This window comes from Cryptomeria japonica, chromosome 11 (genome assembly GCF_030272615.1).
Source record: "Cryptomeria japonica chromosome 11, Sugi_1.0, whole genome shotgun sequence".
Classification (NCBI taxonomy): Eukaryota; Viridiplantae; Streptophyta; class Pinopsida; order Cupressales; family Cupressaceae; genus Cryptomeria; species Cryptomeria japonica.
In genome coordinates, this window is record NC_081415.1 from 543,091,060 (window position 1) to 543,118,888 (window position 27,829).

General features: G+C 37.3%; 1 protein-coding gene across 7 annotated transcripts; it reads right to left on the reverse strand.

The window, feature by feature from the left end:
• Positions 1-4,879: 4,879 nt before the first annotated feature.
• On the reverse strand, positions 4,880-26,561 carry LOC131041693 (cyclin-dependent kinase C-2). Of its 7 annotated transcripts, XM_057974871.2 has the most exons (15): positions 26,440-26,561; positions 26,028-26,298; positions 9,210-9,291; positions 8,104-8,194; positions 7,941-7,970; positions 7,736-7,845; positions 7,525-7,597; positions 7,285-7,405; positions 7,052-7,169; positions 6,804-6,943; positions 6,609-6,666; positions 6,348-6,418; positions 5,686-6,192; positions 5,391-5,448; positions 4,880-5,256 (listed from the first exon to the last, which is right to left on the reverse strand). In XM_057974871.2, exons 2-15 carry the CDS (start codon positions 26,135-26,137, stop codon positions 5,185-5,187), a joined length of 1,641 nt encoding a protein of 546 aa, XP_057830854.1. In that variant the 5' UTR covers positions 26,138-26,298; positions 26,440-26,561; the 3' UTR covers positions 4,880-5,184. The 7 variants fall into 7 exon arrangements, 5 of the variants coding, with proteins under 5 accessions (XP_057830854.1, XP_057830857.1, XP_057830856.1 ...); XM_057974874.2 differs by lacking the exon at positions 26,440-26,561 and having other exon boundaries at positions 5,391-5,445; positions 5,692-6,192; positions 26,028-26,433; XM_057974873.2 differs by lacking the exon at positions 26,440-26,561 and having other exon boundaries at positions 5,692-6,192; positions 26,028-26,433.
• Between the last annotated feature and the right edge of the window lie 1,268 nt (positions 26,562-27,829).

Sequence of the window (27,829 nt, forward strand, 5' to 3'; positions counted from 1 at the left end):
AATATATTCAGCATATCAGAAGATTTTGAGAAGAATGTTTTGGATCCTGAATTTGATACTGAGATTGAAGGAAAACCGATTCCAGAAATTGATTGGAACAAAAAAGAAGATGACAGTATCCAAACAAGAACCTTCAATGTTGTCAGGAGAACAGAGAGATGGTTGAGGAATCAAAAGTTCAAGGACGGACCCCGCATGTCCTCACACGAATTAAGAATTGATTCACACATTGTGGTTCAATTTCTCATTTCTGCCACTAATGAAACTGCTGATGTTGCAGGTGTCTCAAAGCCCGTTGTAGAGAAAATTCAACCAAGAAGGCCAAAAAGGTCACCACCCAGTCTCATAGTTGCCCGAGTAACTCGGTCTAGAAGCAAAAAGAGGAGTAAGGCACCTGTTCTGAAACAGGTCATTGTAGACTTGGACCCCAGTGAAGAGCTTGAGCAAACAATGTATTCACAAGATCAAGGCGAGCTCGAAATGCAAGGAATGGACACAAATGAAGAAGTGGAAATTCAACAGGATCCCATGAATACCTTAGTAATTGTTACTTCACCAGATGCACAGACCACTCCGCCACCTAAAGAACCTGCAATTGCACCAAGATGGCTGGAAGCCGCCATTGGGAAAAAGAGGAGTGTGGTGCCGGTCACAATTCCAATAGAGGACATGGTTAGTAGATGCTTGGGAAAGACATCAAAGCCCAAAAAGCTCAAAACACAGGCAATGCTTGATGTGGATGACACAAGAAGTCACTGGACAACTGAAGTTGCCAAACCCATTCCTAGAAGAGACGCAGACAAGGCTACGGAGGAGGATTTCACTGTGGAGAAGATAGATTTGGGGGTTGCTTCAAGGGTTGTAGATGTTAAACAACTGGAATCCTCCACGAAGAGGATAATTTCAAGGACTTGGAAAGATGAAAAGGATAAGAGAGAATTGAAGCAAGTTGTCACAAAGATGGCTCAGTACATCAATGCTATCCACGACCCAGACCCCCAACCATTATCGCAAATACCAATGTCATTTGACCCTAAATCACCAACAACCAGAAGATGCTAGATCAAGTTCAAAGGAACAAGGTAGTGACGGAGATGTTTAACAAATGGTTGGGCCTGATAATACAACAAGGTTCAGATTGTATTCGTAATCTGGTTAAAGTTTATAAGGATGTTGAAACCGTGAGTAAAGAGCTTGAACTGGAAACAACTGCCTGGGAAAAAGAAAGGATTAAGTGGGTAACAGTCCTCACGCAGATGAACGATGTTCAAAAGTATGGAGTGATGAAATTCTTGGCTGAGAAACCGGTGGAGAACTTGGATGACAATGTGCTATACGTGTCAAAGAAAAACGTGGAATGACACAATTCTATCATCAAGCAGGGCCATGAAGAATCCACCAAGCTGCTAAAAGGACCGACTGACTTGATTGACACGATGCAGAAGGACCTCAAGTGTATTGATATTCAACTCATGAAGGAGGGCGCCAAGGTAATCGAAGAAGCTGTAGACATGACTAAGGTCTTTCAAGAAAGGATCCAATTCATTCCAACAACAAAATCCATGACCACTGATGACTATTCAAAAGCGGCAAGGATTGAATCAATGCTCTTTGCCTGTTTAGACCATTTAGAGGTTCACAAGGCAAAAGTTACATAGGTAAATATGGACAAAGTGTGGAAGCAGAGGATCCTACACATCGGTCTGCCGTATTTCCAAGTCATCTTAAACTTCTCGGGAGCGTACCTTGAATGGCGGGGTTTTGTGGCAAAGCAGGACAAGCCTGTAACCTCCTCTGCCACGGTGGAAGCCTAGCTGATCTGAAAATGAAATGTCAGCCTTTTAGGGGCTGTTGGTTTAGTTTTCTTTATGTTGCTTTAAATGGTTTCTTTCACCTGGATGCAAGTAAATGTTATTTGATCATGTAAAAACTATGGCCTGGTGGCTATTTAAGTGGAAGAGCTTGTTTTTGTAAGGGTTCCGAAAACTATGATTTTGGTAGTAGTAGATAAAATTTTCATATGAATTGTTTGGATGATACAATGACTGGTTATCAATGAAATGTTGTGTTATCTTTGAATCTATGCATTCTGAGATTCGTAATCTTTCTTAAGTTGTTATGAGCACAATATAATTTGATGATCAGTTATCTCTGTATTCCATATTCAGTTTATGTTTATTATTGGTTGTTGGATGACTCACTTTGTATTGATTTGCTTGATCCCCCTTGCTCTGTGAAGCATGAGAGAGTATCGATTGAGCCATTAGTTTTAGCTGAGTCCTTATTTTGCTTTGAATTTATACAACAAGAATGTTATGAATTAGGGTCTGTGAACCCTCCTTTGAGTATTCTCTGAGACATTTTCCTATGTTGTAGTTTTGAAGGCGTTTATTTGTGTTGATGGATAAATGTTGGAGCCTTTAAATGCTTTCTGGTTAAAAGTATTAGCATATCAATTGTATAATAAATTCATTGTAAATCATACGAGGTCAGCTGCCCTCTAATGTAGAGGTTGAATTTTCATTAATTCTTCCAACTGTTGGTATATTTGTTTCTTTCTAAAGGGTAAAACAAAGTCATATTTTGCTTTAAGAAGATAATAGTTAAAATTTCAAGGACACAAATTTGTTCGCCAACAGGTCATAAAGAGGATTTCATTGCAGACTACCCTATATGCAAACCAAAAAGCAACTCCACCCTTGCATTGAACTGCAAACCCTCTACCAACTTTATTTTACTCTCTCATGACTCCTCTCCACCAAGAAAGTATTGTTTTCGTAAACTCTCTAAAAAATAGCTTAATTCTAGGACCAACTAGAAACACCAAGAGGTGTTTTGACCCAATTTTAAACAAAAAAAGAGTCACACTCAATACTAGTTCACTTGTTCCAAGTCAAGAGAAGGTGAACTACGAAAACTAAATAATATTTTGATTGATTTTTGCATTTCATCCTCTTTCCATTGTTCCCTCTCCTCATGACACCTTTATTCTAGTAGGATATATAGCCTCTCTATCATAGCACCTCCCAATACCTCTAACCTACCACCTTTCTAATTATTCCTACATAACTACATTCCTTCCTTGATCTCCTTTTAGAATTATGCTCCTAGATTTGACAAAGATGACAATTGGATACAATGGTATAATGATGCAATTAACCATTTTTCTCCCTAAGATCTTACAATAAGGAGATGGCTAGATAGAAATCTAGAGCATAAAAAAATTAAGGAACCAACTAGAAAAAATCAAGATTATTTTGGCTTTAGCACCCACTAACAATTCCTAAAAACAAGTGGTTGCTTTTCCTCAAAACAAAACTCAAAATATTTGAGCTCCATCGAGCAAGAGGTGATCAAGAGCGAGCTAGGCAACATCAAATGAATGGAGGAGATAAGGGTACCAACACCTTTTCCAACCATATCAAACCTAAACATTACCAAGAGTAGATAATCTCTATTAATCACCAACAAGGTTAGCTCCATAAGAACCCTGATTATATTAAACCCAATTGCTTTCCAACACTATATTCAATTTTCATTGACCCGGTTGAGCAAGATTCACTTCAAAATATAATTGAGGACTCTGAAGGCACTCCTATACCCATTAAGATTGATCTTGACAAGCAAATCTACATAGGCCATCTATTCACCTTGATGACTTTGACATTGCTTTGTGACTAATATAAGACTTAACACAGAGAGTCTACCTGCAGAATTCTACAAAATTATATGGCTATTTATGCATCGAAACAAATCAACATATCAAGTAGATGAATCCATGCTTAGGTCAACAATTCAATAATCCTTTCATGTTGGGCTAAAAGTTGTGAAACTTGCCAATTGGCATGTGGTGCTTCAAACAAATTTATGCAATATCCGCCTTTGTGCATATCCAAAATAAACTTTGGCGATGAGATCAAACTCTTTTGCAAAAGAATACATTTGGTTGGTCCAACTAGAGCTTCGAAGAGGTCACATGTTTCCGATGGCCTTTAGATAGTCCATGATTTTTTATTGTCATTTGATTGAGCATTGCTTTCCTTTTGGGCTTCCAAGCATGTTCTGAGAGCAGAAAGACACAAAGACCCATCTCAATGGACTACAAAACACGAGGAACGATTTCCTGTTAGGGATTGAAGCACCATTACCTGGAGAGGACAGCAGTAACGAGGGAAAAGGTTATGCCCTTTGCTGAAAGTGGAGGCTGGAGTGTGCAATCCCTTAGGCATGCATCACATGACCTATAAAACCCTACCAAGACCTATACCCTAGATCCCTTTGCACATAACAACCCCCATACTACAAGGCCCGTTCAAAATGCCCATCATCGCACTCTCTTTGGGATTTATCTAGGAAAAATCTTGAAGAAAGACAGAGGAGGTGCATAAATTTTCTTGAAGAGTGACATCTAGAGTAATCCACAAATTGAATCACATTGGGTTGCATCTTGACCTTATACACTTCATTTCTAGTTGGTGATCGTGAAGCTCGCAATTAAGAAAATGATAAGATCAAAATTGATTGAAACTTGCAACCAAAATTAGACTAACACAACTTGAGACTAAAACAGATAAAATAAATATATAATTGCAGCAAACTCAAAATACAAGCTAAGGATCACTCTTGCCAAATCATATCAACCATCAAAATTGTTTTCTTTTCCCAAAATGATTGCTATGAGTAGAAGAATCAAGTAAAATCACCTTCACCTGATTTCCATTGGAAAGTAACTAAGAATTACCATTTTCTATTTATTTCTATTCTAATGACAATTCCTACACTTTTTCAGTTCTAAAGCCGAACTTCAAAAGATAAAACCAATCCATTTCATGTTTGAAAAAATCACAAACGAACATTAGAAATTAACGAATCCCTACCATTAAAAAAGATATGTTTCTCAGATATTTGAACTGTTATATACAAAGGCATGTTTAAATTAATACAGAAGACAGCCAAGTAGGGAGATTATGACATTTCCCACTGATTTTTGCTAAGCACTCTTGTTATAACTAAATTCGATACAAATCACAGCAGATATCCTTGTATCATACACGCAGTACAAATTTAAAAACACAAAATAAGATACAGCAGATGACCTTGTATCTACATGTCCTAAAAATCATTTAGAATGTTCCAGCTCTAGGAAACAATATCAAAAAATCACTATTTTATTTCTCCTTGTCATCACTGGGGCTGGCGATAGTCAGGTCTATGAGATGGAGCATAGGAAGCACCCACGTCACCAGGCTGCATTTGCTGCAAATTGCACAAAAGACATTCTCTCAAGGTGCTTATAAGATGCATATCTTTAAAAATTGAAAGGCAACCATTTACTTGTGGAAAACAGATTTTGAGAGATACCGCAATTTAACTTATTTGCTAAGCCCTACCTGTTGCATGTAAGCCTGACCTCCATAAGGTACACCAGCTGTTGGGTTTGTCACCCTGCTAAAAGAAAAAAAAAATCCTACATGTAAGAAAATAATGTAGATTTCTTGTAATGGGGAGCAGAATTTATTGAGAAAGCAAACACTTCTGTATATTGGAAACGTGTACCACGTAGAAGCACTTAGTCGATCTTCAGAAGATCTCAAGAGTTTCAAACTAAAGAAAACTCGCATCTAATAGTATCACTTGTAAATTAAATTTTCACTCCATATAGCATAGTAGGTTCACTGTTCCCACCCATACAATTGAGTTCGGCTGCCTCCACCCACATTTGGTCCTCGGCCTCCAGCTGCTCCACCATAAGATCCTCCCTGAGGATATCCCACACCCCTGACCCCATAGGCACCTCCTCTTGGTCCTTGATTCCCCATGCCATGTGTAACATAACCTCCTGGTTGCTGAGGAGGGCCCCCATATCCTCGATTTGTATTGTATCCTGCCCCTTGACCTGGATGAAGAGGGCGCACCCCCTGAGGATGCCTATTCTGGCCTCCTCCGGGCCCTCTTGGTGCTCCATAATGATGACTAGGTCCAACTGGAACTGGAGGCTGTGGATTGGGCATGGCTTGATTTGGAGCTGCCCTTAATGGAAGATGCCCCTGTGGAACTGTTTGTTGAGGAACCCTAACATGCTGTTGTGTATGTGAAATTTTCTGTCTCTTTGCCATTTCTTCATGTTGTTGCCTTTGTTGCTGCCTTTTCCTCTTTGTTTGAAACTCATGTGAAGCTTCATATTTTGGCAAGCTGCATATCCTCAAAAAAATATAACTTTGGCTTTAATACTTTGTGACAAACTAATCACCAAACCAAAGTAAAATAATATATCCTAACAGAATCCCTGTACTTTAAATTTCAATTACTAATTAGTATTTAAAAATAACTGTAGTGGAGGCACAAACCTGCTTGGTAAACAAGGAACAGGATCAGTCCAGAAATATTCTGCATCAAGGGCATCCTTCGCACTTATTCTCTGCAAATATTACAAGCACAATGTATACAATTATCAATCAACAAATAGACCTCCCCACTTCTATTGCACAAGTGGCATCATTCATTGTCCATATTTGCAAATTATCCATATGTAACAGAAAGTAAGGATACAGAACAATAATCCACACATGGAAAACTAAGAATAGCTGCCACAAAACTTATAGACAAACCTGTGAAGGATCCAAAGTAAGCATTCTTTCCAAAAGATCCAAAGCATGTTTGTCAAAGCTGTTACCCCACAAAATAAGTGAAGTGATGAATAAAAGTATAACAGAAATTATCATTTTTTTTTTAAAAGCAGCATATTTAATCCAATGTGATCATATGTCAAGTTATCAACAAAGCAGAGTCTACGTTGTTCTCACTTTTTAAAGGCTTCTTTGACACGTCTTCTCATTGGCTTTTGTGGCTTTAAAGAGCTCCAATATTTTAGTTTAGAAACACCTGGCCAATTACTCTCATCTGGAGATCCACATAGATCATATATTTTATTGACTTGCTCTGGCTGAAAAGGTCAAAAAGCAAATTCGTTATATAGATCTTCTGAATAAAGAAAATTAGGTTTGTGCACAAAGAAAACATTGGTTTTTCTTTATGAGGCTGAAGTTTTAACCTCACTCTTCCCTGGTAAAATCGGTTTCCCATTAAGAAGCTCTGCAAATATGCATCCAACTGACCACATGTCAACAGCAGGACCATACATTGTCGATCCTAGCAGCAATTCAGGAGGCCTGCTCAGATCATCAGATTACAAAATCAGTTTATTATTCCTTTATATAGCAAGCAGGCAATCTACCATATATACAGAAATATGGTTACAAAAACCAAATTAATTTGATATCTTACCTATACCACAGCGTGATGACTCGATTGGTCAAGCTTTGGTTTTGATCAGAGCCAAAAGATCTTGCCAGACCAAAATCCGCAAGCTTTAGAATGCCATTATTGTCTATTAGCAAATTTGATCCTGTTATATACCATGAGGCAAAAAATATTATGTCCAAAGACTCACTTGCAATAAAGTTTCAGGTGATAGAGGAGGTGAGATCAAAGGAAAAACATAACTGAAGATTGAAAACAAGTCACCTTTGATGTCCCGATGTAGGACTTGGTTGATATGACAGTAATGCAACCCTGTTAATAACTGCCGCATATAACACTAAGGTGCAAACAGATTAATTAGTTCCAAGAATAATATTATTGAATTTTAACTTCCCAAATGAGATAAAAGTTAACATTGAAAGCTTTAAGCAACAGATGAATATATTATGGAACAGTACGTTTCCATGTTCTTTACCTTAATCTGAGGAATACTAAAACGCATTCCTGGTCGATCTGATAAACCGGTCAGGTCATGATCCATATATTCAAAGACCATATAGATACTACCATTGTACTTATTGCCATCTGCAGCATATATAAGGAGATGCCATGTTAATGTTGAAGAATCATATAAAGCATAGCTCAACCCAATATTGAGGAATAGAACTAATAAAATGTACCTGAATTTCCTTGTTCATCATTTTCTGGGCCTGAATCCAAAGAGAGGATATCATTTATCAGACATCAGCCTTTTGAAACACAAAGAGGGAAAGTTTTCCCACTCTAGGGAAACCAACATATTCACCACTTAAGAAGTTACAAGAACAAAACAAAGATTAAAACCTGGAGAAGTCACTATCTCCTTCAGCTTTATAACATTATCATGTTTCAGCTTCTTCAAAATTTTTATCTCTCGGATTGCAGTAATAGGGAACTGTATCAATATTACAAATGGGCATTACCAAATCTGAGAAAAGAACACAAAATCCATCATAGAGAATAAAACCATTCAAAAACAACTATAAGAATCTTGATTTTGAGAATTGCAGTTAGACAAATCTATAATACATATAACATTAGAAGTAGCTCTTATCAAAATGGATACAATAAATTAATAAAATAAATTTCATCGAAGAGGATACAATTATCCAAAAAAATGATCAGAAGAAATGGATCAGCTTATCTAATTAAAGGAACAGATCAATCACTGAGAAAGATAAATGGCTCCAGCATATGGCCCAAAAACCCAAGGTGCAAAACTAGATAGGTTCAACAACCTAAAATGTGATCGCTTTTGTAATGACCTGGGATGACAATATGTGTAAGGCACAGCATAATAATCAGGAAGAATTTTTGGTTTCCTAGGAACATGAATGATATTGATTTGATTTTTTTTAGGCTCTTGATTTTTGGGAGAGAGATCGTTATGATGAGAAATAATATCCTCCTCTTGTTCTAAGGTATCTTTATGTTCAAGACACTCATTAGGAAAAGAACTATCATATGTAATTAATGCTTCATCTTTGAGGGGAAGGTAAATAGATCCTAAAGTAAAAAACCTAAGTAAATTTAACACAATAAAAAGATCACATGAAGACAAACTCGGATCTTCATGCTAAGAGCTATTGCCACGATGGTAATAAGGATTCCAGCTCTATTGGGCATGTATTACATAATATGACCGTGTTAATGCAAGTTAAAAAGAGAAGGGTGGATGTAAGTCATAAGAGAATTTTGCTAGAATACATAAACAACAGATGGGATATCTAAGTTGAATAATATCCTATGCTTGACAGCACACTCCCCAGTAGATATTTGATTATTTGGTTTTATTAAATTACTGTTCATAAACAAGAAACAAAAAATGACAATGCTATTTAATTATAAATTTATAATTCATAATTAATAATTAGTAAGAAGAAAAGAAAATAAAAATGTAGCTTGCATACCCCTTCTCTTTCATTATCCATGCGAATTTTCTTCAGAGCAACAACTTCCCCTGTCTTGATCTCCTTTGCCATGTACACTTGCCTGGACATCATTCAGAACTCTCGTTATTAATTTATTCATTGCACCCATAAATGCTCAAAATAAAAGATCCCTCCTAGCTATTAAAAAAGCTGGAAACTAATGTCCAGAAAATATTGACACTCTCATTTATAAAATAAATACCTAAATGTATCCAAAACACTTTAAAGTAGATTTTTTTATTCACTCACCAACATTCATAACCATGCAAAGATAATTCTTCCAAGTATAACAAAAGATACCAAAGAATTGCTAGATAGAATGAAAGAGGAATTCATGAAGCTTTTCTGAACATGTTTAAATTTTTAAAATAATTAATTTTGCGCCCATTCATTATTAGTCAAAATCCTGTCTATAAAATTTTACTAACCATTCTAGAAGTTAAGAAATAAATTCTATAGTAGAATTTGGATTTTACTAACAAAAGCAAATGACCAAAACCACTAAAACTAAGTTATTATCCACCCATTATAACTCATGTCACAGAGCAATGACTAAGTATAGAAAAAGCTAAAAAATGAGTTCCAAATGGCTGCTTCAAAATACCCAACTCTCTCAGAGAGGAAAGCAGGCTAGAAAACCAACTCAGGTAGGTTATTGATCAGGATTAAATTGGGAAAATATTGAAATCTAATTTTTTCAAAATTTTATCTATTTGATTTTGTTGATTCTCTGTTACCTTAGCATGTGTATTAAGAACAACTGACTTTGTTTGTTCAGGGCGAATCATGAGTACAATAAAAGCTCCAGTTTGAGCAATCAAGCGTTTACATTGTTTAGCACTAATTAAAGATGCAGTTTTTGTTGGACATACCTCTGGTATTCGGTACCTCTTCTCACCAAGCTTGATTGTAACACTACGTGGCCTTGACTCATACACCCCATGCCTCTGATACATGTATGGCTGCCCCAGCAAGACATCGCATACATCCAATGGTGCTACATCACATATCACTTCATCCTTGAAAGGCTTGATTGAATATGGCAAACGACATTGTTGATTGATTTGAATATCTTGTCCCTCATTCACCCATCCCATAGAGTATGGTTGTGGGTGTCTTGTCACTTTCAAATTTAATCTTTTGACTGTCTCCCTAGAGATCAAATTCTTTTGACTCCCACTGTCAACAATAAAATGTAGAGGCTTTCCATCAACCCACATCTGTGAATGAAAAAGTCTCTCTTCATCTTCACGGGGAAATACTTTAGCAGTTCCAACTACGGCATATGGGTTTGCTTCTATGATGGAATCATTCTCCTCTTTCTTAGAATTATCTATTGGTGACGATTCAGGTTCAGCTTCCTCCCCTCGTATTTCTGTCATCAAATTTTTAATACTTCGACAATCCTTTGTATTATGGGTTGGGGACCTATGCAGCTCACACCACATGCCTGTGTCTGTCTTTTTAGTAGACCACCATGTGTTCTTGGGTGAATTTGAATGAGGTTCCTTGGTCACCTGTTTCCCTGCAAATTTATTGCCACCTTCAGAGCTTGGCTTGTTGTTTGCAAAGTAGTCCCTCTTCCATCTTTGCTTGGATTTTTCTTCAATTTTTGCAGCATATTTATAGGCAGTTGCCAATGTTTCAATATTTAAAAAATCCATCTCTGTTTGAATATACCTGTGAAGTCCACTCCAATATTTCAAAATTCTATGCTTCTCTGAATCATTAATACCGAGTTTTGCTGAAAGTGAATGGAATGTATTGGTGTAATCTTGCACAGACTGATCCCTCCTTTGGCGAAGAAGCTGCCATTCTATGTATTTTTGTTCATATACATCCTCCGGGAGGTAAGCTTCTTTTATATATTCCACAAATTCTCCCCATGTGGGCTTCTTATCAAGAGATAGTATAAAACCATCTTCAGCAACTGATTCTTGTTCTTTGTTTGCTACTTTGGTTTCCCATGCTAATTTCACATGGGTTTCAGCTTTGAGGAGAGCAAATGTTATCTTTTCAGCATCTGAGAAGTTATTTACAGAAAAGTACCTATCCAACTTTGATAACCAGTTATCAACAGCTTCAGCATCGACCTTTCCTTCAAAATTTGGGATGTCAAAATACCCACCTTTGAGACGCACACAATCGAAGATGTCAGACAATGATGTTAAGAAGTTGGTCGAGGAAGCTTTAAATAAGCAACGAGAGGAGATGATGAGTCAATTTTCAAACCTCCTACAGAAGCAAAAACCAAATCAGACACCTACAACAACAAGTTTATGAGATATTGGAGCAGAGTAATCAGAAGTATAAGGAAAGACATGATAAACATAGAACTCCCCATCAGTTTCAGGTTGGTGACAAGGTATGGTTACATTTTCAGAAAGAGCGCCTGCATGGACCAAATAGGAAGCTTCGACCTCTTCGTTATGGACCATACACTATTGTGAAACATGTTGGTGAGAATGTTTTTGAACTTAATTTGCCATCCTTTTTGGGACTGCATCCAGTTTTCAATGTGGAGTTGTTGAGACCCTATTTTCCTCCTTTATTGGATATCTCCCAAGCTACTGAATACATTCAAGCTGCAGAGTTAAACCCCTCTACTACTGCTCCAGTCCAGTGTGACCATGTTACTGAAGCCATTTTAAAGACTTTGAGAAATCAGAAAATCCCTTTGTATTGGGTGGTTCGAGCTGGTCAGCATTCTCATCAAGGCAAGTGGCTTACTAAGGAACAAATTGAAGAACAATTTCCTCATCTGTTGCAGCAGATTAGTGCAATGGGGCCCATTGCCTCTTAAGGGGGGAGGAATGATCAGGATTAAATTGGGAAAATATTGAAATCTAATTTTTTCAAAATTTTCTATGTTTTAGTAAATTGCAATTTTGAGGGTCTTCGGTGCATTTTTGGACAAATATGGTGCCCGGAAACACGATGAGACATCATTGATGTTTCCGAAACTTGGTTCTAGATTATTTGAATACCTTTCCAACGCATCAAACGGTTTGTAATTCGGAGCTAGGATGAGAAAGTTATGCCTTCTCAAAGTGGACTGAAATTTTATATTTAGTTTTTTGATAATTTTGATAGTTTTAGTAGTTTAATTGTAATAAACATTATGGTGACTCTTCGTTTCAATTCCAAGGGATTTGTGTGACCCTTGGGATACATTCGACTTGTATAAACTCCAATTTTGAATAGAATGGAGACAGTTTTTGGTTTGCAATCTTCTTGTTGTCAATTTTTGTGTTGAAATCTACAATACCGCAGGTATCACACCAGGTATTGTAATCTGGTTTTCATAAATCAGATCAGTTATGCACAAAATTGCTAAAGAAATCATGCCAACAGCATGAATTCTTACAAAGAATGAGGGGTTCCATAATCAATTACATGATTAAAACTAAGTTACCAGATTGAGTTCTACAAAAGTACACTAGTCAAGGCAATATATTTAAACAACCATTCTTCATCTAAGATATCTAAATCCAGAATCCACTCAACTTCTTGCAAGCTAGAAATCACCTCTTCTTGTGTGAGCTGAAGCATTACAACTTGAGCCTTTTAATGCACCTTTCATGATTTGGATCTAAAACTGAATTGCTTAGATCTCCTTTTTCACCCAATGAATCAGTATAAAAGAGACCACTAGAATAAGAAGAATCTTTATCCAATATATCTTAGATATATAAGTAGGAGTATCATAATGCAAACCGTCTTGTTGGATTTTTCTTGATTTTTCATTGACATGATTTCAACCAGACATGAGAGATGGTAGTCTGAATCTGAAGATACATCACTAGCAAGCTTGACTTGCATAAGGGAATCCTCCTCCACTCCTTTTCGATCTTGCATTTGTCTTGAAGGCCAACATTCAATGGAAAGATAACTTTTCGCATGAGTATTATCACTAAGTTCATCTTCACATCTTGATTGTATGTGCATTAGAGTAGAGATCTCCTTTACCACATCCTCACATTTTTCAGTCGCTTGATCACAACCCAAATCATTAATTCTCATTTCTTTTGCAGGATAGGATGCTACCTTTATATTATTGTATGCTTCTTGTTAATGATACAAAGTACCATGATTTTCTTCATTTGATCTAATCACCTCGAGAACAAAGGCTTCTTTGAATGTATTATTTTCTCTTAATGAGGGTTTAAGGCTATGAACAAGAAAACGAGAAGCTCTTTCATTACAAAGAAAGCCACTGTTCAAAGTTTCCTGACAACAATCAGAAGCGAAACTTTCACAGAGCTTAGCATTCTTCTTAACCTCAATCATACTTTGCTTGTTCAACTGTTCAAGCTGGCTTTCAATAGTTTCATTTATACATGAAAAATTCGCAGCTCCTATTGTATCATCTTCACAAACAATTTTTCTTCCATCCGCATTTCTTTCCTCATTATGCATGGGGTAACTCTGAATATCATGATCCATTTTTTGTAGCCTTTTAGATGAAATTTTTTTTGCTACCTCAAAATGTAAGACTATCTCATTACTATTTTTCCCTGGAAACCATAAGATCATGTTCCAGAAATGGGACTTGATTCTCTTTTAATGAAATAAACTCACGAATCTCATTACTTAGTGACTGCATAAAAGAAGAAGTGGATAAGTTCAATGATGAATGGATAAAAACAACTTCTCCACAAAGAATCTCATTACTTAGTGACTGCATAAAAGAAGAAATGGATAAGTTCAATGATGAATAGAGCTTTCCTCTTCGGTGATCAATGATGAATGGATAAAAACAACTTCTCCACAAAGAAAATCATCACCCGAAGTGTCAAGACACCACCTGGGATGAGAATTTCATGAGACTCTTTTTGAAGCATCCTTTCTTCATCCTTCTTTTCTTGTTCAAGCTGTTCTGGTGAAAACTTTTCAACACTTTGATTGTGAGGCATTTCATCAAACACACATTCATCTTTAGGAACAATTTTCTCCTTTACATCACTATCTTTATCATACAAGGAGTTTTTCAGCAGTGGATTTCACTAGAGGAACAAGAGTTTCAAAAGAAGGAAGAACCTTGTCAGGATCAAGTTGCATGCCACCATACAAACTTTTCAAGAAGTCAACTTGCTTGGGCTCATCGAGAACTCGATTTTGAGTTGAGTACATGGAAAAAGAAAGATCTTCATCATCACTGTCACTTTCATTTTTTGATCCAAGTGATTGCAAGTTATGTCTCTGAGTTCCTTTATATTAAATCATTGTCTCAAGTCCAATTTTTCATACAAAGTCACCAACCTTCATTCCAAGGAAGGTACCTTCGGATTTCTGAGGAAAAAAAGTGCAATGTCCACTACTAGGAAGCTGCCAATTTCCCAATAATCAACACCCATTTACTAAATACTATCATGCCTTAAATTAATTTATTAAACTAGATAACAATATTTATTCATAGTACAATTGATAGTGGCCATATTCAAGCCCCAATTCTTACTTCCTAATCCTCAGCCCTAGATGGAGATTTACTTGTCTAGAGCGCAATGACACAACCTCCATAATTGGGCCCAGGTTTCAAGAACATCCATCTAGACCACCATTGGGGCTCACATAATTTGGAATGGATTTACTCCACCTCTCCCTAACAACACCATACCTCTTCTTAGGGAGGGGGGGGGAGGGGGCAATAGAAATGATTAAGTAATTGGGCTATGAATATGCTAGTATCTTCTGTATTATGAATATATGCATATATCGATATCATTAGAATAATATAAACATCAATCATATTGTAATCAAAATTCCTAGTGCATGTATGTAATTGATTGTATTAAATACTTGGGAAACAATATATATAATTATATAAACAGACTAATGTTATAGCCAATCATTAATTAATCATCCCCGGGTGAATGTAATATTCATGAGAACCAACCAAGGGTGATCACACCATATCTCCATCAGTCCCCGATGAAATGTAATCGCTGCATGATAGAAGGAATGGACAAAACCCTATTTCATGTGATAGGCAACTGAGACGATCTCATATGCAAGTTTTTATATTCGTGAGAAGGGATGTCAAGTTGGGGATATGACATATGGTATATATCTGAGTTTTGCCCAAAAATAATAATTCCAATAATATAATTTATTTACAAAGAGTATTCTATAACTAAATTACATAATAGCTATCGAAATTAATATCAATGACAATGATTATGATGATTCCTATGGTTAAACATTATCTCCTAAATTCATTTGGATTCATACTACAGTTTTTCCCAACAGCCAATCATACGAGGGATTTGATGGGAAAGCATGAAAGAGCATCGGGAGACTGTTCTCCACAACTTAAGCCCAAGGGTGCAGAACATCCAACCAAGGCAATTCAATCCCTTAGCCAAAAAGCAATCCAACTCAATGGGTGGTCTACTGCATCTATCTACCATGTTTCCTTACTAATCCCACATATGATTGCTTGTACGAAAAAATTAATTAATTACATACCAACTCTAAGAATCTTGATGGATTGGCAGGTTGATTCAATCAATAAAGATTAAAACTTCCTAACAGATTTATAAGCAATTAATAATCACAATCTTGTGGCACACTAATCTCTTCCCTAATAAGGCAGTGATTGAAATGATTAAGTAGTGATTTAAATAAATCAAGCTAACCTCTAAGCTGGCGATAAAATCATTGAACAGGTATATTTTAAGGAAGTGTGTTTGTTCTTTTAAAGAGAAAAAGACTACATTGAAAAGGTGTGATTTCCTTAATGAAGGATGACTCCATAATACATACAACGCTTAGTTTTGAAAAATAACAGTCGATAAAGAAGAGTCATGGACACCTCTCTTTCAAAGGATGTCTCTCTACATAAGAGACGTAAGGTATAAATGATGATTGAAGATTGTGAAAGGTGTGTGGTGTGTGCACTAAGAAATATCTGAGTATATAAAGAATAAGAAAAGAAATATGAAGTGTGTTTTAGATTCATTGTAAAGAACATTTGCAGCCCATTTATGAAGGTTAAAATCAGATATAAATATGAAGAAATATGAGCAGTTAAAATAGATCTCAAGGGAGAAATTTATGTGAATAAATTTCCATAATTATGATCAGTTTTGTGAAAAAAGATTGAGCTGATTTGTGAGAAAGTTGATGGCAGATTTGTAATAAGGGTTGAAGGGAGATTTGTGAGAAGGGTTAAAGGCAGATTTGTCAGAAGAGTAAAAGGCAGATCTCAGATATATGGCAACAAATATATATGTATATACATGCAGATTTGAAGAGACGTTTATGCTTAGTTTTGAAAAAATAACAGTTGATAAAGAAGAGTCATGGATACCTCTCTTTCAAAGGATGTCTCTCTACATAAGAGACGTAAGTTATAAATGATGATTGAAGATTGTGAAAGGTGTGTGGTGTGTGCACTAAGAAATATCTGAGTATAGAAAGAATAAGAAAAGAAATATGAAGTGTGTTTTAGATTCATTGTTAAGAACATTTGCAGCCCATTTATGAAGGTTAAAATCAGATATAAATATGAAGAAATATGAGCAGTTAAAATAGATCTCAAGGGAGAAATTTATGTGAATAAATTTCCATAATTATGATCAGTTTTGTGAAAAAAGATTGAGCTGATTTGTGAGAAAGTTGATGGCAGATTTGTAATAAGGGTTGAAGGGAGATTTGTGAGAAGGGTTAAAGGCAGATTTGTCAGAAGAGTAAAAGGCAGATCTCAGATATATGGCAACCAATATATATGTATATACATGCAGATTTGAAGAGACGTTTATGCAGATGTGATGGAAGAGTATATATGTAAAGAAATGTTATAAGCATATCTTGTAAAGAGAAGTATGAGTAGAAGAGTTTGAATTATCCTTCATCTGTTGAAGGAGCAAAAAGCAAGGTGGCATCTAGTCCTGATTTGGAGGTTGGTGCCTCATAGAAAAGAGATTGGTTTCTCTTGCCGATTTGGTGCTCAGTTGTGGGAGTTGGTGCTTCCAATGGGTTGGTGCCTACAAATTCAGAAGTGGGAGTTGATGTTTCCAGTGGGTTGGTGCTCACAAACTAAGTTCAGGTTTGGTGACTACAAATATTGTAAAAGAAGATATATATAAAAGCATTAATTTGCCGTGGTTTTTCTCCCATTTGGGTTTCCAAGTAAAACATTGTGTTCTTACTAAGTGCATGATTGTTAAAAGATAGTAAATAATGCTATTATGATTAATAAAATTTAAATTGGTAAAATTAAATGTTATACTGATTCACCCCCCCCCCCTCTCAGTATAACTGTGTGCTCTTCACTTTGCATCTGCTACAAAACCTCTTTTAGATCTGCTCTTAATATCTGATATATATCTGCTCTTAATTCTGCAGTAAATGGAAAGGATATTCGTTGATTCTTTTTCCATTTCTTCCCCCACACAACTTGTATATATAGCTTTCAAAACACCCCATTGCCCAAAGGAGGTAACCCATATAAGAGGGTAGGCCTTGTTTGTACATAAATAGATTTTCTTTTATTCTTCCCAAAGGTGGCAATCCACATAGGCAGGTCAGCCAGCATCAAGAGTGATGTCTCTTCTTCCAAGAGACATTAAGATGCGGTCAGTGAAAAATAAATTGAATGAATGATTCAATAATCGGATGATTACATTGAACGATATACACACGTATATATAGAGGTTACAAGACGATGTTCTATAATTAGAACATAACGTTAAAGTAAAAGATTAAAGAGCTAAAAGCTAATTAACTAAAAAGAAAAAGCTAAATGCTAAATAAAGCTTAAAAGCCAATTAATTAAAAAGAAAAAGTTAAATGCTAAATAAAGCTTAAAAGCTAATTAACTAAAAAGCTAAATGACCATTAAACAAGGAACTAAATATAGGTGACTAAAATATAATTAAATATTCTAATACCCTCCCTTAATGGTCATGCTATCTATCACACCAAGCTGCCCTCTAAATTTGAGAAACTTTGCCGGGCTCAAGGACTTGGTGAGGATATCTGCAGTCTGATCTTCTGTAGGAATGTACTGCAGTATCACTGATCCATCTTCAACATGCTAGCGGATGAAATGACAATGAAGCTCCACATGCTTTGTCCGCTCATGGAAGACTGGATTTTTGGCTAATTTTAGAACCCCTTGATTATCACAAAACAAGGGAGTAGGTCCTGGTTGAGACATTTGCATGTCTGCAAGCATCCTACGTAGCCAAATTGCCTCACATGCTACCTTAACAATTCCCCGATACTCTGCTTCGGTCGAGGAAAGAGCTATTGCCTGTTGCTTCTTGCTGGTCCATGTGACTGCACCTGTACCCAAGCTGAAAACATACCCAAAAGTTGACTTTCTGTCATCAACCTACCCAATCTGAGTCTGTAAAACCAACCAGCCTAGGATCTTTGCTTCTGTTGTACAGAATGCCAAAATCAGGAGTGCCCTTCACATACCTAAGTACACGCTTCGCTGCAATCCAATGTTCAACTTTTGGGGCTGACATGAAGCGAGAAATATAGCTCACGGCATAACTAATGTCACGTCTAGTGGTGGTGAGATAGATGAGGCTGCCCACTAGTTGCTTGAATGAAGACTCATCCACTACAGGTGAATCTGATTTGGTTGATAATTTGAGCCCTATCTCCATAGGTGTAGATGCAAGTTTACAATCTTGCATTCGAAACTTATCTAGTAGGCTCTTGGCATACTTTGACTGAGAAACGAATATGTGGCTATCAGTCTGCCAAACCTCTACACCGAGACAATAATGGAGAAGTCCCAAATCTGTCATATCAAAATGCTGACACAAATTTTGTTTGACCTGCATGATCAGATGTGCTGCATTGCCAGTAATGATGAGATCATCAACATAGACTACTATAAATAGAATATCATCACTAGTATGTTTGACATACAAATTGGGATCTGAAGGACTCCTCTGAAAGCCTTGATCAATCAAGTACTTATCCATTTTGATGTACCATACACGAGGAGCCTGTTTGAGACCATAGAGTGCTTTGACTAGTCTACATACTTGGTGTTCCTTACCGGCAACCGTGAAACCTGGAGGCTGCGTCATGTAGACTTCTTCCTGCAAATCACCATTGAGAAAGGCACTCTTGACGTCCATTTGATGGACTTTCCATCCAAATTGAGCTGAGAGAGCGAGGACAAGCCTAATGGTACTCATCTTGGCTGTGGGAGCAAATGTCTCTTCATAGTCGATGCCCTCCTTCTGTGAAAACCCTTTTGCCACCAACCGAGCCTTGTACTTATCAAGACTTCCATCAGCTTTATACTTGACTTTAAACACCCATTTGCAGCCAATGGGCTTCTTTCCTGGAGAAAGATCAGACAATACCCAAGTGTTGTTTTTCAAAAGACTATGTTGCTCCGCTGCCATAGCCTTTTCCCATTCAGGGACACCTTTAGCCTCTGTATATGTTTGAGGCTCATAAATACTGTGAATGTTGGCCATAAGAGCAAAATTAACTGTGTGTTGTTGGCTCTTACCTCTAACGGATCTACCCTCAATGAGCTCATCATCATGAAGATCACCAATGGTCTTGGCCCACCACTTAGGCCGGAGAGTAGAAGTACCAACATCTGCTGCAGGATGAAGAGTGCCTGGAATATCTGGAGCAAGCTCCTCTGGATGTGGATCGAGAAGATCTTGAGGAAAGTCAGGGGGTGCAATGTCATGCCTGGGAGACCCCACAACTTCAGAGTCAACTAAATCCCTCCCATCAAGTGGAGCTAAGGGAAGACGAACACCCATACTTACAGCCTTTGGAGGGTGATCCTCAGTGCTCAAATCAGGAGAGGAAGGTTGAAAAGGTCCTCTTTCTTCATCAAATACTACATCTCGACTGAATATGAGGTGATTAGTGTCTGTATCAACCAGCCCATATGCCTTGTGGTTGTCACTGTAGCCGATGAACATCAATTTCTAACTCTTTGGATCCAGTTTGGTGTGCGTGGCATCTGGAATCCAAACATAAGTTGTAGAGCCAAAAACTTTCAAATGATTGATTTTGGGCTTCCTGCCAGACCAAGCTTCCTCTGGAGTCATCTTCTTAACGGCCTTTGTGGGAGACCGGTTCAGAAGGTAGACTGCAGTGAAAACCGCTTCCGCCCAAAAGTGTTTTGGAACATTTCTATGCTCCAACATAGACCGAGCCATCTCAATGACTGTACGGTTCCTGCGCTCAACAACACCGTTTTGCTGTGGGGTGTAAGGTGTGGTAAGCTGATGCTTAATGCCATGTGATGCACAAAAGTTGGTGAACTCTGTAGAACAAAATTCCCCTCCATTGTTGGACCGAAGAGTGACTATCTGACAGCTAGACTCTTTTTCCACTAAGGCCTTAAACGTTTGAAACATGGTGAACACCTCTAATTTCTGCTTAAGAAAATAAACCCACATGCGTCTGCTGAAATCATCAACAAATACCTGCATCCAATGACTGATGGAGTGTTCATGGGACCACAGATGTCTGCATGAACGAGTTGCAAGACCTTGGATGCTCTCCAAGCGTCTCCATCTGAAAACGGAGTCCTATGCTGCTTTCCAGCTTGACACGCTCCGCAAACTCCATGATTCTGAGTTTGAATCTTAGGTAATCCTACGACTAGATCCTCTCGAACCAACTGAGAGAGATAGTGGACATTGAGATGCCCATATAGCTAATGCCAAAGAGTGCTGATGGAAGTACTCCTAGCTGCCATGGCGAGCTCCTGAGAACTAGTAGAATCAACAAGTCTATAAAGACCATGATCCTCAATACCAACTGCAACTGTAGTGCGAGTCTCCCTGTCAACAATGCTGCACTTGTGCAACCCGAAGACAACATCCAGTTGTGGTGAATGCTGCATAATCTGACTGACTGACAGTAGATTGAGCTTCATACCAGGTACAAAGTATACATTGAGGAATATTAAATCCCTCCCACCAGATGAAATCTGAACGTTGCCCTTGCCGACAACAGTATACTCTTCACCTCCACCAAAGATCATTGAATCAGTGAAAGGCATGTACTCTGTAAACCAATCCCGACGATGTGTGAAATGTCGAGAGGCACCAGAGTAAATGTACCAGGCTGATGATTGAACATCATCAGAGGAGGTTTGGGCCATGAACACATAGAAGGCAAATACCTTCTGATCAAGATGCGTGGCAGAATTGACTTTCTGCTTGGACCCTCCCTGTTTGGATTGCCGGGATGCTATCAATTTCCGGCAATCTTTCACCAAATGGCCATATATATGACAGTAGGAACACTGTAAGCTCTTCTTTTTGGAAGACTGCTGAGGTTGACCTTGACCTTGTCCTTTCTGTTGGAAGGAAGGAGCTTTACCCTTGTACTTATGCGAAGCTGAGGCTGTGAAAGCCTGTTCAGTGGATGAACTAGCGTTGCTTCCAAACTGCTGCCTCCATCGATCATGTTGTGGCAGCTTGTTGCAAAGATCAGGAAACTTCAAATCAACACTAGTAGAGGAGATATTGAGCGTATCAATGAAATGCTCGTAGGATCTGGGAAGGCTTTTCAGTGTGATCACTACCATATCCTCTTCCACCATGGTTCGGCCTATAGCTTCTAACTGATCACAGATGTCCTTGATCTTCGTAAGATGTGCCTGGATAGATGACTTCTCATCCATCATGATAGAAAACAACATATTCTTCAGAAAGAAAGCTCGGCTCTTGTCGGACGTTTCATGAAAATCCTTCAAAAGATCCCAGATCTCTTTTGTTGTTTTACCTGATGGCCCCTGTGGGAGTTGATCATCTGTGATGGAGAGTTTGATAAGCATTACAGCCTCTCGATTCTTCACATCATGTTTGTCTTGATCATCACTTGCTGTTGTAGGACGAGATTCCTTGCCCAAAACAAGCTGATCAAGGCAACGATACTCAAAGATGGCAAGCATACGTTGTTTCCAGGTGTTGTAGTTGCGGCCGTTGAACTTCTGACTGTGTTCCAACATGATGTTGATTAATGATGCCATCACGGAAATCGAGGTTGATCGAGGTCAACTAAGTGAAAGCAAGAGACAGAAGAATCTGATTTTTAAAAAAATCAGAATAGAAACAACTGCTGAAAAAACTGAAACCCTATAGGAGAATTCTGGCACGAATTCCAAGGCACGAATTTCGAGGTTTGGAAGAAACCCAAAAATAAAAAATTTCTGCACACTTAAAACAGCATAAATGGTGCCAAAAAAAAGCAAAAATCCCAATGTTCATAGAAATAGCAGAAATTGTGAACTATTTTTAAATTCCAAGGCAAATTTGCTAGCACAAAAATTGAGGCATGGAAAGCGAGGCACAGAAAGCAAGGCACCCAAAAAAATCTGAGACCAACCCAAAAAAGCTCTCGAAAAACCCACCAAGAATCTGCAACCAAAATAAAATTTCGACTTGAACAGAAGGGTCAAAACCCTAGTCGAAAATTGTAGAAACCCTAGGAAAATTTTCAACCTGCAAAAAAAAAAAGCTGCCCAAGAAGAGAAAAAAATCTGCTTTAAAAAAAAAACAGTTTAAAAAAAAAATCTCTTCAATAAAAACTTCGAAAAATTTTAATAACAAAAATTTTTCGAAATTTTTAATTTCCATGCTCGGATACCATGAAAAATAAATTGAATGAATGATTCAATAATCGGATGATTACATTGAACGATATACACACATATATAGAGAGGTTACAAGACGATGTTCTATAATTAGAACATAACGTTAAAGTAAAAGATTAAAGAGCTAAAAGCTAAATTAAGCTTAAAAGCTAATTAACTAAAAAGAAAAAGCTAAATGCTAAATAAAGCTTAAAAGCTAATTAATTAAAAAGAAAAAGCTAAACGCTAAATAAAGCTTAAAAGCTAATTAACTAAAAGGCTAAATGACCATTAAACAAGGAACTAAATATAGGTGACTAAAATATAATTAAATATTCTAATAGTCAGCCCATTTAGAAAAAAATGCAAATTATTTATTTAACTTGCCAGAAAGGGTTGGTTTCATTAAATAACAGAAACCTAATTATTTTTAATTCAATTTATCCTCTATAAGAAGTTGACAAGACTATGAGGGTTGGCCATTTAGAGAAGTGGCTTAATTAATATTATTTTAATTTCTCCCTTAAAATAGAGACTTTTGTAACGGGGGCATGACATAGAGATACAAAGAAATACAGGTGACTAAATTTTTCCAAAATATTTGCCTACAAGGAACAAATTGACACTCTTATCTTTGTTCTCCCAACATGAAAGGTGAGTCTTACTAATAAAGAAGATGAATTAAGGTGGTTGTGCTCCTCAAGTGGAGCCTACTCGATTAAGCTAGGCTATGCATCCCTCATGGAACCTCCAGTAGATCATGCTTGGTGGGCAATCAAATACTGGCACAAAGATTACCTCTCAAAAGTTGGAATATTTGCATGGGCGGCTATAAAGAAAAAGGTGCTCGACAGGGATAGACTTCAAAAAATGAGATTCGATGGTGCCTTCAAATGTGCTCTTTGTAAGGAGGTTGAGGAATCTAATGAGCACCTTTTATCACTTGCTCCTCTTAAAAATTCTGGACTTGGCTCAATGAACATCTGTTGTGACCCATCAATCTACCTGAAAATTTATTACACTTTTTCAAGGATTGTTGATGTCTAAACCCAAAGTTTTATGCTCAATCCTCTAGACAACCAATCCCTCTCTTTTAATTTGGCATATTTCAAAAATAAAAAGGAACAAGAGAATTTTCCAAGATAAAGCGCTCAATTGGTACACTTTATTGTCAATGCTAGAAGTAGCCATCGTAGAAGTGGCCATGAATCTGGCTTCAAGGAAGGTAGCCAAAAAATATTTGCAACTGTTTGGAACAAAGATATGATGAAGAGCTGGAGAAACCTCTCTCCCCATTCATGGGATTTAAGGGTTTAACTGACAAGTAATTAATAGATCATTGATTTGTTGGAGCCCTCCTCCTAAGGGAGTATGAAAACTTAATTTCCACGGTGCCTCGCGAGGCAAACCTAGCCCTTTAGGTGTGGGTTGCATTGCCATATATTGTCAAGGTAAATTGGTAAAAGAAAATTCCAAGAAATTAAGCCCAAAGACAAACAACAAGGCAGAAGCATAAGCTCTTCTACTAGGCCTCTAGCTATTAAAATCCTGCAACATTGACAAAGTTCAGCTACAGGGCGACTCCATGATCATTATTCTATGCATAAGGAAGAAACATTCCTCAAATTGGTCAATAAGTAAAATTCTAACCAAAGTTTGGGAAATACTGGACAGCTTATCTTCCTTCACAATAGCTCATATTTATTGTCAAGGAAACAAAATTGCTAATTATTCTTTTGAATAAGGCCATAGGCAGATTGCTGCTGAACTAATCATTAGCAGTGTATTTGACCACTGGTCAGGTATGCAAGAACTTTCAAAAAGCGATGAAATCATGTAAATCTTATGTTTATTCATCATGTCCTAATCATCTCACTGCCTATTGTGTCATGGAGGAAGGCAAGGTGTTAAGCACCAAGTGTCATAAGTGTATAAATCATAACAGATTACAAAGAGCAGAAAATGGCACTGGGAAAGTATTATATTTGGGACAGACTCAGTGTTGGTTTGGTGGAAGCAGTTGACAAGGCAATCCTTGTCAATCTTGCCACTCCTCCATGAATAGGGTCGGAATTTAGAGGATTGGCTTATATTGGCACTGTTCATAACTTGGAATAATAGCCGGTGTCCTTGATCAAGAAGCTCTCAGTGTTTAGGACTTTCCCAAAGGCAACACAGGTTGCTATAGCCTGACCAGTAATGCTTTGCAATTGATAGGGCCCAATAAATTCTTCCTTGCTGCAGGAATGCTTTAACATGGCCAGAGCATTGATGACAATCAAGTTTCTTTTTTATGCAGAGCGGGTTTGGTTAAAAAGGAGGATGGCTTTTATTGATTTGATTTCATAAATCCTGATCGTAGCTCTTCCTCCTAAGCATGTCACGCAGTTTTCAGTAGAAGTGATGTAAGTCTTTTTTTACCTCCTACAGGTATTCTGTGGCATTTTCACTTTACTGCCACCATCATTTGTAAACATATATGCAATTTCAGTTGACATAGTAATGTGTTCCATGTTATATCCTGATTCTCTGCCCTGAGTCATGACAGAAATCGTTTTGTAATCTTTTTCCATATTAATAGCAAGGGACATATATGCAATTTCAGTTGACATAGTAATGTGTTCCATATTATATCCTGATTCTCTGCCCCGAGTCATGACAGAAATCGTTTTGTAATCTTTTTCCATATTAATAGCAAGGGAGTGCGTCCTACCCTCATTCGAATTATCAAAAAAATGAAAAAAATACACAAGCTGCAAAATTAATTCCGAGACAGATAAGGCTTTCATTCAGACAGACAAAACCGCAAGTTGCAGGGTTTCGCAGACAAAATGCATACAAAAACAAATTCTAGTTACCTGAGTATGAACGGAGAAGGTTACAATTCATTTTCCTAACTATTATAAACCTACAAAACGAATTCTGAGACAGAACTAGGGCTTTAATCATGGAAGACAAAAACCCTAACTACAGGGTTTCGTTGACTAAATGCAAGAAACAAATAAAAAAAAATTACTTGGGCTGAAGGGACATTAACACTTACCCAAAATTATTAACAGACCGCGAAACGAATTCTGTGACAGAACTAGGGCTCCAGCAACGAAAGGTTGAAGAAACAAAAAATCTAATTACAGGGTTCGAATAATGAAATAAACAAATACAGAATTCCATTCAATTGGGTACGAAGGGTAAATAAATTTTTAAGTTACCCGTATGTGCCTTCTCCAATCTGTTCGAGCTTTTCAAAGCAAGCTATGCTGCGAGAACCCCATGCAGGGGCTTCCTTCAGATTGAGCTGTCCAGCAGATGCCACTGCCATGCTTGTTCTTCTATATATTGAAACTTCCTCCACTAACTACCAACAGGAATAACTTTCTTGCAATCAATTCAACACTTTGTTCTTACACCACAAAATACTGGGTGTAACTACACCAATTTTGTTCTAGGTGCCCCAATCCTCCAAAATTTGTCAGTTGCGGTCTGCAATTAGTACAGAGTTACAGTTGGAATGAATAGTAACAACCACTTAAATATCTAACAAACATTTTTACGTGAGCCGACGAGCAGTCTCCAAAACAAAATATTGCTGGTAACTAAAGCAATGCAATTAAAAGAGGAAACCTTCGTTTTCTATTTACAGGCAAATCCCTTTGTTCTCTAAATACACTGCACTCGAGGATAATTTTTAGAAATAAATTTGTATATGAAGCTTCTTGTTAATATGTATATATATTGTACCTATAGATGCTAATTAAGACATAGAAAAGGAGGAGGAAGGACATAGAAAAGGAGGAGGAAGGTACTAGGGGAAAGGATCTAGTAGTTGTGCACTCTAACTTCGTGCTTCTCAAAATCTTATTTGGAAATTTCAAATCACTCTGATTTTTTTACAGCAGCTTACTTGGCAAGTCCTTTGTTTATAACTAAGGTTTCGGGGCCACATCATCAAATATGATGCCACATCAGCATGCTTTTTGCCAAGGTGTCCAAAACAGCCCCAAAAAAAAGTGAGACCAATAGGCGTGCAAAAGAGACCCCAATAGTTGTGCAGCGGATATGGCATCACCTGATTGGTTACTTTTTACAATATTAGTACATTTCTTAACAACTGTTGGTACATTTCCTAACAACTGTTGGTACATTTCCTAACAAAAATTGATATTTTTTGTTTCAAACAATAGGTTTTATTTGTTCAATTTTTGGAACAAAAGGTATCAACAACCCTCACAACAATTGGTACATGCTCAACTAATGGGTCCTTTCCCCTAACAATAAATAATAAACTAGCAATTGCACCTTCGTGTGCAATGGGTATGCCGAAGAGGTACAAAAGGTCAACTGGAGCAAAATTTGGTCAATTTTTTGCATAAATTTGTGTAGTACATGAGATCAATTGGTAGACCAAATTTAGAAAATAATGTTGCTTGTGAAACAAAGGTCTCAATGGAGAAGTGATAGTTTCAAATCCACTTTGCATTCTCTTACAAGGTTCCAATTATAGCTGAAACAAAAAATTTCAGTTAAAAAGAAAATCAAGTTCTATAACCAATGGGCTCATGTTTGCAATCAGGTGAAAGGGAGGGAGAGAGGTGGGGGGTTGGGGGAAGAAAGAGAGAGAGATGCAAAGAGATAAATATAGAGATATGGATAGAGATGGAGATGAGATGAATATGAAGAGAGAGAGAGAGAGAGAGAGAGAGAGAGAGAGAGAGAGAGAGAGAGAGAGAGAGAGAGAGAGAGATTGTAGTATAGAGAGATAAACAAATAGAGATTCATGGATAGATGAAAAGAAGAAATATGGAACGATGGATATAAAGAACAAAATAGGTATGAATATAGAGATTTAAAATGAGGGATAAGGAGAGACAAAGAGGGAGAGAGATGGATATATAGAGGGATACATGTATATAGATAGAGGGGGGACTGAAAGATAGAGGTAGAAAGGTAGATAGAGTGAGAGAGGAAGAGGATAAAATAGATAGAGAGATAAAGAGATGTAGAGTGATATATA

What these genes read in the sequence shown, in the direction of transcription:
- LOC131041693 (XM_057974871.2), bottom strand. Translation starts at nt 26,137, where the DNA reads ATGGCAGTGGCATCTGCTGGACAGCTCAATCTGAAGGAAGCCCCTGCA. An exon ending in TTAGTATTCCTCAGATTAAG is followed by an intron (nt 7,598 to 7,735) that starts GTAAAGAACATG and finishes TTTGCACCTTAG; the next exon opens with TGTTATATGCGGCAGTTATT. An exon ending in CCTACATCGGGACATCAAAG is followed by an intron (nt 7,406 to 7,524) that starts GTGACTTGTTTT and finishes GGTATATAACAG; the next exon opens with GATCAAATTTGCTAATAGAC.